The following is a 19,439-nucleotide window of genomic DNA, read 5'->3' as shown; positions in this document are numbered from 1 at the left end:
CTATTCTTGATGATCTAACAACTTGAAGTGAAAGTGTCATGTTATCTTTCTTACTTTTTCTCTTCCCCAGTTAACTGATGAGTTACTGATCTATTCAATCACATTAACCTAAACAATGATGAACTTTAACACATTTTATAGAAGAGACAGACCACAGGTGTTGGGAGTTGCTCACACGTGTTATAACTTGTCAATCCAGGCTTGACTCTGTTCCTCCCAAGTCTATATTGACATGTAGGAGAGATGGGGAGTGAGAGGAGTTAACAAGTTTAGCTTAACAAAGAAGGCTATTCCAGGAACTTGGCACTGGCGGATTTATACTTCAAAACTCAGTGGACATTGTTCTTACTTTGGTCACCTCAGTAAAGCACTTCTTTTACTATGGCATTTGGTTTAAGCGCCTCTATCCAAAACTGAAGGTCCCCAACATGCAGTGTTTCTTTTTCACTAATCCGCCATAGACCAACTTCTCTGAAGTGCTGCTCATGTAAACAACCTGCTCAGCCCTCAGTGGCACTGCCCACAGGGCACCAGAAGGAGCCTCTCCTGGTCCAGTGGTAGCAGTAGGTCTTCCATGTTACCACAGTGCCAGGCAAAAGATCACCTTAAAGGAGGCAGGGATTTTTCCTTTTGCAGCTATTCTCTTTAAAGAAATCTAGAGTTCTTCTGGCCTTATATAGCAAAGAGAGGAAAGAGAGACTCACGTCTGAAAGTCTGTTGTTCCAGAGCAGGGTGAACACGCACATTCTCAGTGTCCCTGGCTGAAAAAGCCCCGCTTCAATAGCCCCAGGGGTCAAATTCCACACCAAGGCTATATGGCAGCCTTGACCACTGAAACCCCACAAAGAGCACAAAGAGCAAACCCACACTTTATTGCCCTAAATTTTGGGTACAAACTTGACTTTAGCACAAGTTAAGGGTGTGATGAGAGATGGCTCTGCCTCCCCCACGGGTAAAAGCCCATCCTGACAGGAAACATTGCTTCCATGTCCACACCAGCTCAGAGACAGGCAGATTCTTCTGAGTCAGCTGAGGGAGCTGTGGAGACAAGGCTCCTTAAGCGAAGACCTCCATTGTCTTGGGTGCATGTGCCCAAAGACACCACCTTACACCACCTCCCTCTACAATATCCTACCTTTCCTCTCGGAGAAGCATTCGTTTGCCACCGCATGACCGAAGAGAAACCCCTGACATATATGTCTGAAGCCTCTGATATTTTCCCACCAGACTGTGTCCTATCACCAAGCAGGATACATACAAGCAGAGAGCAGAGGGCCAGGGCTCCCAAGCCTCATTAGATGCTGAAGGGCCAGGAGCAGAAATTAAGGCAGGGCTGGTGCCCTGGGGACAGCTAATTGGTCACCACTGAGAATAAGAGTTACCGGCACGACCCTTATGTTTCTCTTCCCAGCGTCAGCGGTGACATTCTTTCCCATTTGTCTACGCTCTGCCAAGATTTTGCAAAGAAATTATAGGACCTAATTTCTCAAGGGTTTCTAATTTCTCAATCTGAACGTTTATGTAATTGCAAGTACAAGTTCAGACTAAATTTTTTTTACTATGACCTGGCCTCAGTGTACACATCACAGGAGTTGAAAGAACAGATTTTTATCATGAGATAAAAATTTATCTCTCTGCTTTAGGCAGGCTGTTAGGAAAGAGATCAGTTTCTGAGGAAGGAACTGTGGGAAGAACCTTTCTCTCTCAACCATTCATGCTTCCACCAACACCAATTCGTTTCACTGGATATGGAGGAAGGGGCAGTGTGGTAGCACGAGGCGCCTTTCTCAGTCTAACTGAGAGGCACTCTCAGTGTGGGACTGTGTGTCCTCGGGGTCACAATGCCTCACCTTTCTACATCAGGCTGCTGAGGACGAGACCCATCCAGTCAAAAATAGAGGCACTAGAAGGGCTGAGATCTGTCTTCTTCCTCACACCTTGTTTGTGTCTGTGTTTTGAAAACACAAATCCAATCAACCTCCTTACACCAAGTAGATGTGTATGGAGGTTCTTACACATCTCATTCCTAGATATCCTGAAATAAGAGTTCGGGACTTCTGAACACTTCCTGTTCCTTGTGGGCACTGAGGGTGCAAAGTGCTTCTATGTTAAGGGAGCCCCAGAATGTTAGCATCTGGGTTTTCGGATGATGCTTCCATCATCCATCATCCACTGCTCTCCTGTTAATATTTTCACATTCTTAACCCTGCACTTATGGCTTTTGCCAAATGCTAGTCCCTGTACTCTTAGTCTGTATCTCTGTTTCTTCTGTGGTAGAGAGGCCATAGTAGCTGCTACACTTTCTTGTGGTACATCTTTGTACTTTAAGGGAGAAACACAAATCTTACATTCTTCTGAAAGGTATGCAACAAGTTAATACAGCCAAGAATTTTAAGGCAAAAAGAATTACTGAGAAAAAGGAGCCTATTTCATAGGCCAAAGGAATCAGTCCACCTGGAGGGCACAGCAATTCTCAATCTGTACCCACCAAATAATACAGCTTCCAAATACAGAAAATAATAAATTCACAAAGAAACCGCAAAAGCACAATTAAAGTGGGAGACTACAATAAACTTCTCTCAATAATCAACAAAATAATCTGAAAGGGATACAGAGTAAAGATATAGAAATTCTGACATATTTGACTCACAAACATGACCCAGTTGGTGTGTCTAGAACCCTCTATTCAGCAACAAAATACAAATAAGGCCTCCACGTACATTGGACACTCACCCAAACTGGTCATATTCGGAGTATAAAGTGAGTTGCAACACGTTTAAATGCTACAAATTATTCTAAGTAAGCTGGCTAGCCACCATTCGTACAGGAAACTCTGGTTGTAAATGTATACATTAGAGAAGAAACACAATGGAAAATTATGGTTTTTTTGCTTACATCTAAATAAAGAAAAATAAATCCAACTAAAAGGAGGAAAGAAAAAATAAAGCCAATAGAATCCATGACATAAAAACTAAATGCATTCTGATTGCGTATGTAAGAAGTCAGACATCGCTCCTCTGTTCTAACAAGTAAAAAGCTAAACAGACAGAAAAAGCAAACCAAAACTCTTCTCGGATTTGGATTTGTGTGAGGGAAGAACACAAGATAAACTTGTCTGCAAGCTTCATGGGCAGGAGCACATAGGTGACAGCACTCACCAGAGGAGACTCACCGAGGACGCCTCTTGAGAGCCAGGACAGGTTGCTGTGCGGCTTGAGGAATTGCTGAGGCTCCATGTGAACAACCCCAAAGTTAATGCCAAGGAGACCCAGCCACAGAGAGGATCCCTAGATAATGTGGGATTTAATGCCCAGGAGCTCAACCAAGTTCTCACAGTAACTTGCCCAGGAGCTTGTGCTTCTGGCAGGAGATGGCTGAAGGAACCATTTTGAAATAAGCCAGCGTGTCTTCTCTTCTTAATAAGGTGCATGCAGGGGAAATTAATTAACCAGAGCCTAATCTGTTAGGTAAATCAGAACTTAACTCACCTGGGAGATGGAGGGCTCCCGCTGGCTCTATCCATCCTGCCAACCTGTGTGGGGGCAGAAGAAAACCTGATAAACAATTAGGAAATCCACACTCCAGAGGCGCAGGCTCAGTAAACCAGGGGGCTCGAGTCATAGGACTGTAGAATGTGCCTCTTTCCTGACACCTTGCTGCTGCTTTATTACAGGCATATCTATAGCACCTCCTTTTACCAGTGGCAGGGTGTAGGGTAAGTAAAGTATCAGGCTTTTCCGCCCTCCCGCCATTAGATTAAATGCATGCCTGATGGCGGGCACCTGGAGTAGGGTGTGCGCACACGTAGATGGGATATATCTGGGCTAAGACTGGGCTTGTAAGGGCAGAGTCATGGGGACGCCAGCAGAAGGAACAAGAGAAGATAGCAGAGAAGCAGAGGCCACGAGTGAACGCTGGAGAGCCCAGAAAGAGTGAAGACTTGCTGGGGGCTGGGAGACCTGCCAGTCTCCTGGCCTCCCGGCCCCTCCCACCCCCCCCCCCCCACTCCTGCCTGCCATATACCTGGTAAACTCAATAAAACCCTGAAAAAGCCATCGAGGACTCCAAGACTCCTTCACTCATCTGCTCCAATCATAGAAAACCTGCTCTGTGGCCTTCCTGGTGCTACACAGGGTAAACAGAGTTAATCAGGCTTTTTACGCCCTCCCACCATTAGCATTTATGACCAACACTGTGGTCTTGCTCCCGCAACTGTGACTAGGGATGCGGGGAGGCAGGGAGAGGGGCAGCCCAGACCCCGCAAACCTGCCTGCTCTAACTAGGTTCTGCCATCCGCCGCATCAACACAAAACATATGAGACTTTAATGGGAAGGAAATTTAATACAATTAGGAAACAATACAGGAAAGGCAAAGAATCTAGTTTCTAAATCAAGCACCCAAAGTGACCCGTCCCCTCGTGGGTAAAAGTCCACCCAAGCAGAATTGGCCCAGAACAAGGCCCCAAAGCCTGCCCCAAGTCTAAAGCACTTTTCAGTGGTGCAAAAAGTAAGTGAAGCATAAAGTAAGTCACAACACCAACACGTTTAAATGCTACAAATTATTCCAAGTAAGCTCGCTAACCACCATTTGTACAGGAATTTCTGGTCATAAATGCATATATTAGAGAAGAAACACAACTGAGAATTAGTCTTTCTCAGAAAAGGACCCACAGAAAAGGATCAGAAACAACCAGACACATCTGGGAGGAAAAGAGCAAAATCAAAATTAAGATAAAAGCTGCTATTGTTATCCTCCCCACGGGACTCTCACCCACATCTGTGTCACCCAGTCCACGACCAAAAGGCAAGTGCAGTTTCTTCACCTGTCTGTCTCCTCCATGTGCCACCTCCATATCTCCTTCTGGCTCTCCATCCTGCTTCCTTCCTTCCTCCGTTCCCTCTGCAGCTTCTTTTCCCTGCTCAGCTGCATCCTCCTTTGGGTGGGGCACGAAACCTGAAATCCCCTTTCCTGGGGACCACCCTGTTACAGGAGGAGACATCCAAATACTGAGAAGACTATCCTGTCCCCTGATTCAGCAGTAAAGGCCTGAGAAATTTACTGAAGGCTCCAAAATTATCTTTTCATCTAGGAGAACTGACAACGAACTTACCCAGCCTGGGATTGTCGCAAAACACCAGTGTAGCATGTTTGGCTATCAGGAAGAAATAAGCTCATTCATTATTAAAGGCACACCAAAAACAAAAAAAAAAAACCCAAAAAACCCCCCACATTTAGAAGAGACAAGAGCGCGTCAGCACCACACATGAAAGGGATGTTGCTATTATCACATTTGGAATTTGAAACAATGATTAATATAGAAAGGGATCTTTTGGGTAAATTAGGCATCATGTGAAAACAATTGGGTGACGTAAGCAGAGACGGAAATTCTAAGAGAGATCTATCTACAAAGAGGTGCTAAAGATAAAAACAGTGTTAAGAGCAGTGAAGGATGCCTTTGATGATCATTGGTAGACTGGACACAGCTGAGGAAAAATCTTGTTCTTTTAAAACTGATATCTAAATTACAGCAGAAATGAAAGTCATATTCAAAATGATGCTTGCATTTTCAAAGACAATTTACAGAATCCCAACTGACTTTAAAGAGTGGCTCAAGTTTTTAACATTTTAAATATAGTATTTTATTTTTTTTAAATTTACTTATATATATTTTACATCATTGTTCATTTTAAAACAATACTTGCTTTCTTTTCTAGGTGTAGCCCCCATTTTCAAATATAATGTAGGGGAGGAGGCAAAGCCTACCGGTTTGTTCTATTATATCGCCTTTGCTGCCACCTAGGGACAGTTGTAGGTAATGTAAAGAAATGTCAGAAGTTCTGAGTCCTGGATGATGAAGACCTGGGTGACTGAGTACTTTCATTTCCACTGTCCAGATAGTGCCCTTTTGGGTTGGAGGTATTTCAGATTTGCCTGGGATTTAATCTGCTGGTTTTCACCTGTGGTGTCAAGAGCACTTACCAACCATATTTCTGAATGTTGTACAAAGAAAAGGCAAACTGACTCCTGAAAATGGTAAGTGTGGTCCAACTACAGCTCAGAGCAACACATCATTGCAACAATAGCAAAGAGTAAGAAATGTAGGAAGGCCCTGCTCTGCCACAATTCTGGTGCATGAAAGACTGATGCTCTGAAAGTCTCCTCCTTGGGGTTGGGGGCTCCTTGCTTAGGTATTGACTCCCCAACTTGTTCATAACTTGTTATTGCTCATGTTCTTAATATTTCTGTGTATTTTATCTCCTCCTGATCTATTTGTCCCATGAAATCAGGAATAGTGTCCTACCTTCTATATCTGCAGCACCTTGCCCATCACTAATATTTACCAAGGGCTTGGTGGGCGTTGACCTTAAGATAATTGCTAATCATCCCTCCTTTCTTTCCTGCAAATCTCTCCTCCCTCTGCACCTGAAAAACTGTAGTGTCGATTCTTTTTGACTCTTTTGATCACTTTATTGCACTCTTTTTCTCAATTGTTTAATCTTCTGACAATCCTCTTTATAATACCTTAACTGGAAATACTATTTATCTCAGGAGTGATATTCAAAATAGATGTCAACAAATATGACAAAGGTCCTGTCCAATCACAAAGTGGACCCCAAATGTCTTAGATTAACCCATCAATTATAGAGGGAGGCCTATGGGACCCCTCAAGTCACAAGAACCTCTGATTCCTTAAATCCTTTTGTAGATTTTCTTCTTTCATTACTTCATTCATTCATTCAAAAAATGTACTGTGCAAGGCTAATGACTTACGCAGTGAACAAGGATCTCCAAGAGAACAGAAAAGATAGAAGGGTGTGAATGGCAGATGGGGAAAGAAAAGTTCTAGGTGGGACTCTCCATCTAGGTGGACATGGTAGCTAGGTGGGTCTAGAACTTTCCTGAATTAATTTACCTTTTCCCACTAATCTTTCTATAGTTCCCTCTTGGCACTTCTTCATTTAAACATTGTTAAATGTTTAAATTAAGAATGTTAAATTAAACAAGAATGTCTACTATAAGCCAGGAGCTCACAGTCTACCAGGTGAGGAAGTGAGAATGAAATATAAACCATTACAAGTCAGTTTAGAGCCTCTAGGGAAGATTCAAGGTCAACTTCCTGGAGGTATAGCTCTCAGAATTGATACTGGTTAAACAGAATAAGCAAAAATAAAGAGCAATTTGGAGTTGCCATTCAGTGTGGGGCAGGGACTGAAGAGAGGTAAAGAACTGTGGTCCAAGGCAAGAGGTAAATTCTTGTAGGTCTAATTTACCAAGTGGGTCTCTTCTGGAGTAACATGGACGTTATTTCTCACTGAATCATCACCTAACCTATGCTCTGCCAGACTTCCACACCCTATTATCAAATGTTTCACTCTTAAGGTTGATAATTAAGGCAGTCCTAGAGATCCATTCCCACCTTAGCTTTATGCCAGCACATCACTATGCTTGTTATGGGTTATAGCAATGGTTCTCAAATTGTGTCCTAAAAGCCTGTTAAACATGAAAATTATCTGACTACAGCTCACTTACTGAGAAAGCAATTCTGAAAGTGGGCCCCAACATGTTTTAACTATTGAGAAGCACTGGGTCAGAGTACCCTATGCTTGCTTTACTAGTTTTTGTTCTTTCACTCGACTACCCATTTAATTTGTTTCATTTCTACCACATGTATTAAATGATTAAATAAATGACTGGAAGGCAAGGATTTTTTTTTTTAACATATCGTATAGGGTTTAAAAAATTTCTGTAATACTTAAAAAAAACCCCCAACAACCCTGTAGTTCATCTCCAAATCTTCCCACCCTCCCTCACCACCCGCCCCCACCCCCCCGAAACATTTAAGTATCGTATAAGTCTGTTAAAATAATAGAATTCAATTTGGTAAACCTAAGTTATCATAGAAATGCAGCAAAATATTGAGGGACAGTATATCTTCATATGAGACTATTCAAAGAGACAATGCCTATTAGACTCATATTCTACTTTTCCTCTACTACTAGAACACTACTTGTTCTTGTAGTGGAACATATCCTTTAATTCATTAATTTAAAGCAGCTACAATTTCTCTCTCGCCTAAGCTGCCCATAAAAGTCTGCAACACCATGTTAATTACTAATGTAGGTGACCGTAAATGTTAGTGACCTATTTGCTCTGGTTTCACGGCTCTAGGAAGAAATGTAAACCACAAACTGAAAATACACTAAAGTACAGAGTATTTGCTTTATTTTTACAGAAAATATGAAAGTCTATTTAGGATCAAAATGTTAATCATGAAATCAGCAATATACAGAGGTTTTTCTGTTGCAAGACCCTGTGATTACTGCCAAAATTGGTGAATTCATTAAATTTAAAAGTGGTGTTGGTTCCAGTCAGAAACTACTACAGACCCAAGCTGCAATAAAGAACACTGATAGGTAGATCCTCTAAATGATCCCATAGCCACGCCTCTGCTACAAATAATTTGGACCCAAGAGATCAAAGCTCAATTCTTTTGTAAAAGTAACAGCAATCATCTCACTTCATTCTCACAAAATGGTGAATCTGTTGGACGAACCTGCCATCAAGGTCATGTTCCATAAGAATGCACTCAAATGTAGGAGGGAGGCAAAGTTCAAAATGCAGGTAAAAACAGTCAGTCTTCCAAAAACTGTGATTTGTGATGTTACCCTAATCATTAAGACAATTTTCCGGCAGAAAAATAAAGAGAAAGCAGTAGTATACAAAATATTACATTTTTAAAATTTTTATGGATAAAATTTTATGGATGTAATTAATATAGCAGGAACTGGTATGATTTAAACAAAGATACCAAAAGGGCAGAACATTAACATTTAACAGCAATAAAACCTGAGCTGGAGGTTGATCAGAATGACACCTGGCACTGTTCTGAAGGAAGTTAAGAAACATGTCTGCTTGATTTCATAATTTATATAACTGAGAAAAAGTTAAGGAAAATGTCAAAGGAACTGCAATGCACTGAACTTGACTTAAATGACTTGCTGTTGACAAACCTTTGTTTACAATAACCATGGTTACCTAAAGGTCTCAAAAGGGAAGGCAGGGAAACATGTAAATTGTGGATTTTTTAATTAGCAAGTTGAGACTACTTAGGTAAAATAGGGTTTAATTATTTATTCACATAGATCTAAGAGGCTAAGTGAGTTTGTCAGAGCACAAACAAAGGTAAAAGCAGGGGCTGGAGTAACATAATCCATCCCAGCTGCTGGAAAACAAGTGACACATCATAACATCATTACAAAAAACAGAACTAGTGGTGTTAATTCAATTCTCACTTTGGCATCCAGAGTTTCCCTAGCACTTTGGTGAAATCTACTATGTTAATAACTACCCATAAACAGAAGGGAAGAAACAAAAGAAAGCTAACAGTGGTGGGCCTTGATTATAAAATCTGCATACATGATTACTCATTAACATAAGTACTTTTTAGTATGTTGAATCTTGAGTCTTACTCAGAAACCAATGGTTAATATTCTACAAAACTTTACAAACATACAATCTCATCTGCTGCAGAGTTCCAAAAACTAATGGAATTAATTTCTTCTCCCTCCTAATTAAGCCTCCCACAGTCCCAAATCTAAGCCAGTCATTGGTATTACTACATCTTTACATGTGTGTCATCCAAACATGATTGTTTCTCAAAATGATGCAGGAAACAACTTCAAAGGAGGTCAAGATTTTACATTTTCTCAAACATATTTTTAGTTGTTTGTACTCCATGGTATATAAAAAAGAAATGGTAACAGTCGGACTCATGTAATTCTTTTCAGTCCAATGTCATTAAACTTGCAAAGTTTGCATGCTACGAAAGGACACAGTATTTAAGTGTTCTACTATAAAGTATTTTCAGGTCTCAGAGATTGCTTTTATTTTTTATGTTGTTGTTTTTCTTTAAGAGGATCAAAGCAGTGCCCTTTACTTAACGGAGGCCAGCCACTGATTTCCTTCCTGTACCAGCTTTCCATGAGGACACTAAATGAGTTTTTGCCCTAATATTTTTGCCCCGGGTTTTACGAGGTTTCTCTTCTTTGTGCACCTTTGTGTGTTGCCTAAGGTGAGAGCTCTGACTAAAACATTTGCCACATTCACTGCACTGGTAGGGCTTCTCCCCTGTGTGGGTTCTCTGATGCTGAATAAGGTGGGAACTTTGGCTGAAGCATCGGCCACACTCATCACACTGATAGGGTTTTTCTCCAGTATGAATTCTCTGGTGCTGAATGAGATTTGAGCTCTGTTTAAACCTTTCTCCACACTCATCACATTTATAGGGTTTTTCCCCAGTATGGATCCGACGGTGTTGAATGAGATTAGAACTCTGAAAGAAACTTTTCCCACAATCAGCACATTTATGGGATTTCTTTCCAGTATGGATCTTCTGGTGTTGAAAAAGAGTTGAGCTCTGACTGAAACTCTTTTCACATTCAATACACTTATAAGGCTTCTCATCCAAACTTCTTCTCAGTCTGCTCAAGCTCGAGTCAAATCGAACAGTCATTCCCCATTTTTGCCGTTGGCGCCCTGTTTTGACCTGGTTCCCATAAGGTTTTCCTTGGCTTGAGCGCCTAGAAATAGCTCCCTTCGGTTTTCCTAACCGCATGGTGAAATCAATTGTATTCTTCAGAGACTCTTCTTCTGAATTAATATTTCACTTCCTGCAGCTGCACGGATCAGAATTTTCTGTGTATAGAAGGAAAAAAATGAAAAAAAAAAAGATTTTTAATTATTCAACTTCAGTATCTCTTTAATCCATCAAAATTGCATCTACAATTAAATTAAAAATGTGCTCAATACTTCTGAAAACAAAGTGGGTCCTGGGCTGGGACAAATAAGACCTGCAAAGTAATTCTAATAATCCTAGAGGTTAAACTTAACAAATGAGTATCACCTAGTTTTGACCAAATTTACCTTTGGGGTTTCATTTATTGATATAGGACAAAAACCCAAAATTGGTAAAGTGAAATCTACGTTTTTATTGGTGATTATCGAATGAATATGTAATTCTGAAGTATTAAAAATTGGTGACAATATACTATCTTAATGGGAATAGAATAACTTCAAATGACAAAATTTATGTTATAAACTATGATCATGTTTTAAGAATTCTAAGTTAAACTTCTCCCTTATTGGTGATCATTTAATTAAGGAGTCCAAATTAGTAAGAAAATGACAACTCATACTTCAATAATGAATATTCCTGTTATCCTTATTTAGTCATTCTACTTTCACAGATATAGCTTACACTTTAACATTGTAGCAACATTTATTTTGAGAGTAGGGATGCTGAATAAGAAGTGTCTGGGAGACTATTCAATAAATGCCAAGTGAGAAAATGTCAATGGAGAGTTGCTTGTTGTTTATTTTTTAAGGTTCTAATGATACAAGAAAGAGGACACGTTTTTGAAAACTTGAAACAAGAGGACCATTTCTGGAGATAGAAAAATTGACCAAGAAGTCTTATTGGACAGCAGAATGAAACTGAGTAGGAAAAAATGTGGTAGGTAGGATACCAAAAAAGAAGGAAAAAAACAAGTTTACAAGTAAAAATAGAGCAAAATGTAAAAATATACAAATGCTGCAAAAACTCAACACTTCAAATAAATTTCATTTATTTACTTATGAAGCTAAAAAAAAAAAAATGGCCATAAACAAACAGGCCTGAAAATCCAAGTTGGTGACAAGTGGGAGAAGCTATGACTGCAAAAATAACAAAATTATTGGAACTATTTTCCATGCCTTGTGTCAAGAAGCAGCATTAAGATGGTAATAATTACTCTGGGTTTCTGCAAATGACTGAAAACACAAATTACATCATTGTTTTTGTCTTTCCAGCATCTGTATAATTGAGACAACAGGGCTGACAGTGCTAAGGACTTTATCTGGCTATCTAATAACAATATCTGCTGTAATTATGGTTAAGTATTAAAAAAAGCAAACTGCACACAACACAAAACTAGAGACAGCATTAGTCATTCGTTCAGTAAATATTTATAGAACATCTGTTACAAAAAGGCATTTGTTAGCTACATGGTGTTGTGGTTAAAAAAAAAAAAAACTATAATAGTAATTATGTACTTTAAAAAACACCATTTATTCTTTAACAGTATCCAAGTCAGACATGGTAGGAAACTCAATGTCTAACCCGAGATCACTACCAATGTAGTGTTCAACCCCGTGTGACTGTGTGTATTCCACAGGTAAAGAATGGCAGGGCCCACTAGGAAGGGTTCTCAACTCCGAGCAGCCTGGCCCCAGAGCCTGTTCGCTATGAGACAGAACTGACCCCAGCCACAGCGCCCAACACCCCCACCAGACCAGTGCACCCTTATAGGGTTGGTGTACCGGTTAAGGTTAAAGTAAACTTGACAGCAACCACTATGGAGAGCTGTGTAGAGATTCCTCAACCTGCTAAAGATGGAGCTTCCATAGATCCATTAATTCCATCCTAGGTATTTACCCAAAGGACACAGAAACATCAATTCCAAAGAGCACCTGCACCCCTATGTGTATAGCAGCACTGTTTACTATAGCTAAGCTTTGGAAACAACCCAAATGCCCAAAAATAGATGACTGGATCAAGAAGATGTGGTACATATACACCATGGAATATTACTCAGCAATCAAAAAAGATAAACACATGCAATTTGCAGCAACATGGATGGCGCTGGAAGGGATCATGCTCAGGAAAATAAGCCAGAAAGAAAAAGAAAAATACCGGATGGTCTCACTCATAGCAGGAATCTAGAAAACCTAAATAAGGGACCAGGAAAAAGACTAATTATAAGAAAGTAAAAAAAAATCAACAAGCAACTACAAACCAGGGACCCACGGGGGTTGGGGAAGTAGGGATTAGGTCAAAATAAGGGGGGTGTGTGTGGAAATTGTATGGGGACTATAACCAAGATGAAAAAGCATACATTGTGCAAAAATGAAAAATGATGTAAAAAATATATAAAATTAAAAAAAATCATAAATTAAAAAAAAAAATTGTTGGCAGCCCAACAGCTTGAAAACTAAGACATTGTAAACATGTACTATTGTTAACACCTAAATAATTAAAAAACTAGTTTTATCATTTTGGGGAAAAAAAAAAAGTAAACTTGACAGGAGCGACTGGCGGTGCCAACCCGCACAAACGGAACGTGCCTCGGTTTCCTCACACACAGAACTGGGGTAACGAAGCTGCTACTATCGGGGTGCTAGCAGCTCAGCAGCCCCGGACAGCCCAGAAGCACCTCGGCGAGCGGCCCGTGCGCCCACGAGGGATGGCGCTGGGCCTCACCGCCCGGCCCGGCGCCCCCGCGGCCCCAAGTCGCCGGGGCCCCCGTTCTGCACCCCTGGGGTCTCCGGCCGCCGCTCCTCGGTCCCGCCGACCGCGCCGCTCCCCGCCCGCGGCCCTGCCCGGCGCGGGGCCCTCCCGGTGGCGGAGGCCCGAGGCCGCGCCCGCCACGCCCGCCACGCCCGGGCCCGGGCGAGGCCGCCCCGCTGCGGCCAGCTCGCGCCCGCGAGGGCCTCCCGCGCCCGGCCGCGCGCCGGGCCCACTCACCGCGCCCGCCGGCCGCCGCCTCGCTCCCCGCGCGGCTCCCCTCGCGCCACCGGAAGTGCGGACCGTGCGGCGGGCGGGCGGCGCTCGGTCGCTCTAGGAACGTGGCGGAGCGACCCTCTATGGTCCCGGGCCGGCGGAGCGGAGGAACTCTGCTGCTACTTCCCGCCCCTCAGAAGCCGTCCTGTGAGCCCCCAGGACCTCAAGACCGGTGGCCACCCCCCTTTGTAATGGAGGAGCGGCCTACAGAGCCAGCAAACCTCGGCTGGTGTCAACCACGGCTTTTGAAAAGATACACCAGCCCTCCCACCCTGAAGCACCCTTGCCACTAATGTGAGCGCCTGTTATAAAAAGCTACTTCTGGGGACTCTCACCTGTACCTGATAGTTTTCATGAGTCCCCTTGTCTAGTCATCACCAAAAAGCCCCTGAAAGATAGGAATGATCACACTCATTGAGCAGATAAGGAAACCAAGGCTTTGAAATGTTGTTCAGTTTCATGCAGTGTTAAGTGGATGATCAAGGGCCAGGAAAGGTTGTTTTCACCTCTAAAGTCTCTTGATCCAATTGATTACTCAGCCATATTTGCATGTGTGATGGACACTAGACCTAACCTAACCTCAAAGGAACTTCTGGTACTCATATGACCTGTTTCCTAACAGTCTTCATCCCAGCAATTGGTGACAACTCCCAGCTTTCCAGTTGCTTGGGGCAAAAATCTTGATGTCATAAAGCCCAAATCCAGCCCACCAGCAATTCTCATGGTTCTGTCATCAAAATATATCCAGAATCAAGACGCTTTCAACACCTCTACTGCTATAACCTCCTACACCAAGCCTCTGTCATCTCCTCTATGGATTGTATTGGCTGCCTCACTTCCCTCCCAGAGCCTGCTCATAGCCTCAGAGTGATTCTCTTATGACCCAAGATAAGTCTTCTCACCACAGCCTTCTCATTTTGTTAGTGCAAAAATCCTCACAGTGGTACACAAAGACTTCGTGATATCTTTCTTGTTCATTGTTCTGTCTGCAGTGCTAAGAACAATGCTCAGCAGGTAGCAGACACTCAGAAAATGTTTGTCAAATGAATAAATTTGTAAGATATCCCATTGTATACGAAGTGCTTTTACATCTATCCTCTCCGGTCTGGTCATTCACCTTTACTATGGTCTCATGAATCAGGGATCATATACCTTGTAGATCAAGGCATACTACAAGTATGTCTTATAGTAAAGTGAGACTGAGAGAGGGAGGCTTGCCTGATATAACAGAGAGTTGATGGCGGAGCCCAGACTAGATCAAAGATTCAGAACTCAAGGTGGAGCTTTCTGCTGTGCAAGATGGTATGACTAAGGACTTAACAAAGATGTCAATTTAATAATCCAGACTATAACTGGGTTTTTGTAAAGAATAAATGAGATACTGAAAAGCACTTAACACAATTAATAACATAAGATATGTGAACCAATGTTATTACTTTTTCTATTAAATTATTATCACAAAGTTTTTGATGCTGATGGTTAGAGGGAATAGGAGTAGGGAGGGGTCATGACCAGAGATGGTTCAGGGTAAGTTTCAGGAGCAAAATGACCTGCTGAGACTGCTTTCTCGATGTACATTAAAATAAGAAAAAAAAATTCAGAAACATTTTTAAAAGTTTAAAGTTTATAAACTACCCCTTTCCATGTCACACACCAGATCGATTATCCCTTTTTCCTGTACTGAAAATAAACTAGGCGAGGTATGGAAGACCTAGAGTTGTGTTGATTAGCAAGGTAGAAAATTATCTGGATAAAGAAAGATGAGTCTTTAAAAGGAAAGAAATGAAAGTCAGTAAATGAAGGGGTGGACCAAGCATGGGTAGGAGGTAAGATACAGAGGTAAGAGACAGAAACAGAGCTAGGGTGAGGATAAGGAGGAAGAATAAAAGGGAAAAAGGGGTGAAGAGGAGGAAAAACAGGCAGAGTTTGATGCCCTCAATATATTTATTAGTATAATAATAGTCAACACTACTGAATGCTTATGTGTCAGACACTGTTTGAAGCACTTATATCTCACCCATTGTTCCTGTGGTTTGATTTTTTCTGAGCTTTACTCTGCCCTGCTCTGGTTTTGCACCCCTTGACTACTGCTGTGGGAATTTCAGTGCTTCCCAGTGTATGACAGTCTTTTTTTTTTTTTTTTAAAGAAGATTTATTTATTTATGCATACAAGAACTGGGGCACAGGCCAGAGATATGGGGGGTGAGAGGATTCACCAGAGACAGAGTGGGGAGCAGAACAGGCAGACTGACTGAAACACACTGCTGAGGGAAGCAGCGGGTGAGACAGGAGAGGTCTACTGCACCATGTGGGTTTCTCCCCAGCCAGGGATCGAACTCGTGTTGCAGAGGCCGCAGATTGCTTCACAGTGCAGCACTTAACCCCCTGCACCACCTGGGAGGCCCCACCCAGTGTATGAAGTTCTACCCCATGAGGTTGACTTTAAAGTGAGTAGCCCTGGGTACTAGATGTGAGTGGATGCGAAGTACAGCATGTCCCAAAAGCCTCAGGTCACTATGTTTCTGCCACTGCTCTGTTCTTTCCTTCCCCCTCTAGGAAAACATGTCCCTAGTAGGTCTGCTCCTTCAACTTAGGGCTCATCAGGAGAGAACACACGGAGCAGAGCTACCTACAGCCACCCCCAGTCAGATGAAACATGCCAGAGAAATAAATGCTTCTGGTGTAGCTACTGACATTTTTGTTGTTTATGAAGCAAAGCTAACCAATATATCTCCTAAATCTTAAGAGCTGTTATTATCCTTGTTTTGCAGATAAGAAAATGGAAGCAAGTAATTTGTCTAAGGTCACATATTCCTAAGTGCTGGAAGCCAGACAGTCGGGCTCCAGAGCCTATACTTTTAAACTCTACATAGAAGCATCTCACAAATGGAATTCCAGGTTATTTCTAGGCAAATTGTTGAAAATGTCACATGTGATATTTACAAAGCATAAAGTAGAAGGTGGGGAGAGAGAACGGATGATAGACAGTGAGGACAGGAAGACTATTTCCACTACCTGCTCCTAACAGCTATTCTTTCTGGGGAAACTGGACTAAGAGGGGTCAGACCCCTTAATGGCTGGGGCTTCTCTGGAATTCTACATCCTGTCTTATTTGAAGGCATCATTCCAGGAAGAGGTTTCTGGGTTGAGGAAAGCTCTGGCAAGATAATTCCTTTTGCTATGGCTTTGTCTTCTACCCACTCCCTCCTTCCCTCCCTCCCTCCCTGTGGACGGACACACACACAAACACACGCACACTCCATGGAAGACACTGCTTCAGCAAGGAGCATTACTGTCTTGAGTCTGCATTTGGCAAAAGTGCAAGGAGCACAGTCACGTGTGACCCAAGTGCAGTTAACGCAAGTAACCCATCCCCCATAGAAGGGACCCTGAAAGATTCTGTCCACCCAGCCTGAGACTTTGCTTTCTGTTTCCTTTGAGTTCTCCAGGAAAGGAAACTCTGGGAATTCCCACTCCAGGTTTGCAGAAAACATCTCTGCTCCAGGAGGGAGCAGAGTCTACCCATCACACAGTAAGTCCGGGGCAGGTCAGCAGTGACTTTGTCCCAGCCAATGATAGCCACGGGGCTAGTACGGCATGTGCATTTGGCTGTGATTGTACTTGGATAGGCTTGGCTCTGACTGCACTTGCTGCCTGAGGGACAGAGGGGAGGGGGGCTGCTGCCCACCAGGGCATCTGGCAAGGATGTCCTGCTCCCACTTTGCAGCTGCAGGGTGCCTGCATCCTGCCCACACTGGCCTCATTGTGCATAGCCAACTCCTCCACAAATCACCTGGTCAGACTGGATAAGCCTCTTGTTTTGTTTCCCTGGGACTAAGGGGCCAGATGTGTCCTAGGTAACCCCTGGACTTTATTTTGACAGTGGGAAGGTCTTTAATTCATTCTCTGGTAAACATTCCAAGCAGTAGCATATGGTTATCACCACAGGAAAAACACGCTGTTTTTTCTAATTCTTCCTGGTAGTATGTTCTGGGCAAACCACTCTGTTTTTCTAGAGTTGTCCTTATGCAATCATGTTGATTTCACCATGTTTATTATTTTTCTTGTTCCTGAGACCTGGTCTGGGGAGACAGTCCTACTTTAGGAGATGCTGGTCAGTGAAGGAGCATATGAGAAATACAGTGACTATGGAGAAAGAAAGAGAAGTTCCCAAACAAACAAGCAGGAAACCACAGACCCTGGCGGAGAAAGTCAGAAATGGTGGAGGTTACAGTGAACTGACTAATTTGCCTCTAAAGCAAATCAATATTAATAAAAAATTTTGAATTCCTCAAATGATTTTAGAAGTGTATATTTTCTCTTTTTCCATGCAACTTGTTGGTGATTTTTTTTTTTTTTAGCTATAGTATTCAGAAGTTAGTTTTGATAATCATCTATTTCAAAAGGAACACTTACCTAGACAGGTCTTAAATAATATTACACCTGCACAGTAACAAAAAATAAACCCAGTAAATTCAAAATAGAAAACAAACTTGAGAGTGCTTACAGGGAGGCCCTGACAGGGTGGCTTCCTGTGCTGGGTCCTGTCCTGCTTCTGGGCTGGCATGTGTCTCTTGGCTGGAATGCCACACACACTGTCTTCGCTGACTCCGGCTCAGCCTTGGGCCTCCTCCCAGGCATGTTCCCCAGCTGGGCTGGGTCTTCTCCTGCTGAGAAGACCCCTGAGCACAGGGTCAGTGATGGCTCTCACTTTGTCCCCAGTAATGAGGGACAAACCTGCAAGGCAGTCACTCAATTACTGCTAAGCAATGGACAGCAGCTGGCTTGGACACAAGGTTGTAAGAACAGCCCAGAGAGTAAATGAGCCGGGAGTGCCTGCTTGATTCCTTTCCCACCCTCTCCTGCTGCCATCTTACGTGAGTCTAGAAGATTGTCCTTATGTCCTGCTGCCATCTTACGTGAGTCTAGAAGATTGGAAGTTTCCTGAGGTCCTCCCCGTGCTGAGCTTCTGCAGTTTGGGGTGATCTGATTGCTAATGGTACAGGCCACCCCCATCAATGAGTTGTATTCCATGTCTTATGGCTGCCTGGCCACAGGCCCCACACTGATCCCCAGGACACGTGCAGAAATGAAAGTTGTGTCTGTGTCAATAGCAGTTGACTCACCTCTGGCTCTTCTGCCACACCTACTATAGGATAAGAGTTTTGGAGCTCAGAGTAGGGGTCAGGGTGCAAAATAAAGCTTGGTTCTAAGCCTTTGGGTTCAGTACAGAGCAACTTTATTGAGGACATAAAGAAACTATGTAGCTACAGGAAGACAGAGACAATAGAGACTGGTCCAGGCCTCCCCATGGCTTCTCTCTGCATGTCTCTGTGACCATGGAGCCAGAAAAATACTGGTGTGAAGCTCTCTCTGAACAGCGGCTTCACACAGCCTGGTCTGGCCGCTCCCAAGCTCTGCTCTTCCTAGGTGCTTGTAAGGAGCCATGGCATGAAGCAGAGATGGGACCTCTCCTATCTTTGGAAGCCTTTATGGTTCTTCCTTTAAAAATCTGTTATCCAGAGACTCCAGTGGGAGAAAAGTTTGGTCTTCAGTTTGTTCTGTTTTGGACAAACATTTCATATGACCGATGTAAACTGTTGCATAGTTTTGCAAGTAACTTCTCGTTCATTCCAGGAATTCTCCCACCAGTTGACAAACCCAAACTGTTCAATATCTGGCCCCAGGGAATTCAAAGCCCATTCTACTCCAACAGTCATTTCTCTGTATCATGGCCCCTTTGGTGGGAAGTACTGAGCAGGGAGGAACGCAAGGTCAGAGGGGGCAAGAGGCATCCATAGGACAGTGGTGATGGGGGCCACTGCCTTCCCGAGTCCCTGC

The 19,439-nt window shown here is 42.8% G+C and overlaps 1 protein-coding gene across 1 annotated transcript; it reads right to left on the bottom strand.

Moving 5' to 3' along the window:
* Positions 1-9,938: 9,938 nt before the first annotated feature.
* Positions 9,939-10,616, bottom strand: ZNF22 (zinc finger protein 22; the record flags this gene model as incomplete). Its single annotated transcript, XM_084245427.1, has 1 exon — positions 9,939-10,616. One exon carries the CDS (start codon positions 10,614-10,616, stop codon positions 9,939-9,941), a length of 678 nt encoding a protein of 225 aa, XP_084101553.1.
* Positions 10,617-19,439: the final 8,823 nt, after the last annotated feature.

Source organism: Talpa europaea, assembly GCF_964194135.1.
Source record: "Talpa europaea genome assembly, chromosome: 10".
NCBI lineage: Eukaryota > Metazoa > Chordata > Mammalia > Eulipotyphla > Talpidae > Talpa > Talpa europaea.
The sequence above is the reverse complement of the archived record's forward strand: the minus strand, read 5'-3'. Positions and strand labels throughout refer to the sequence as shown.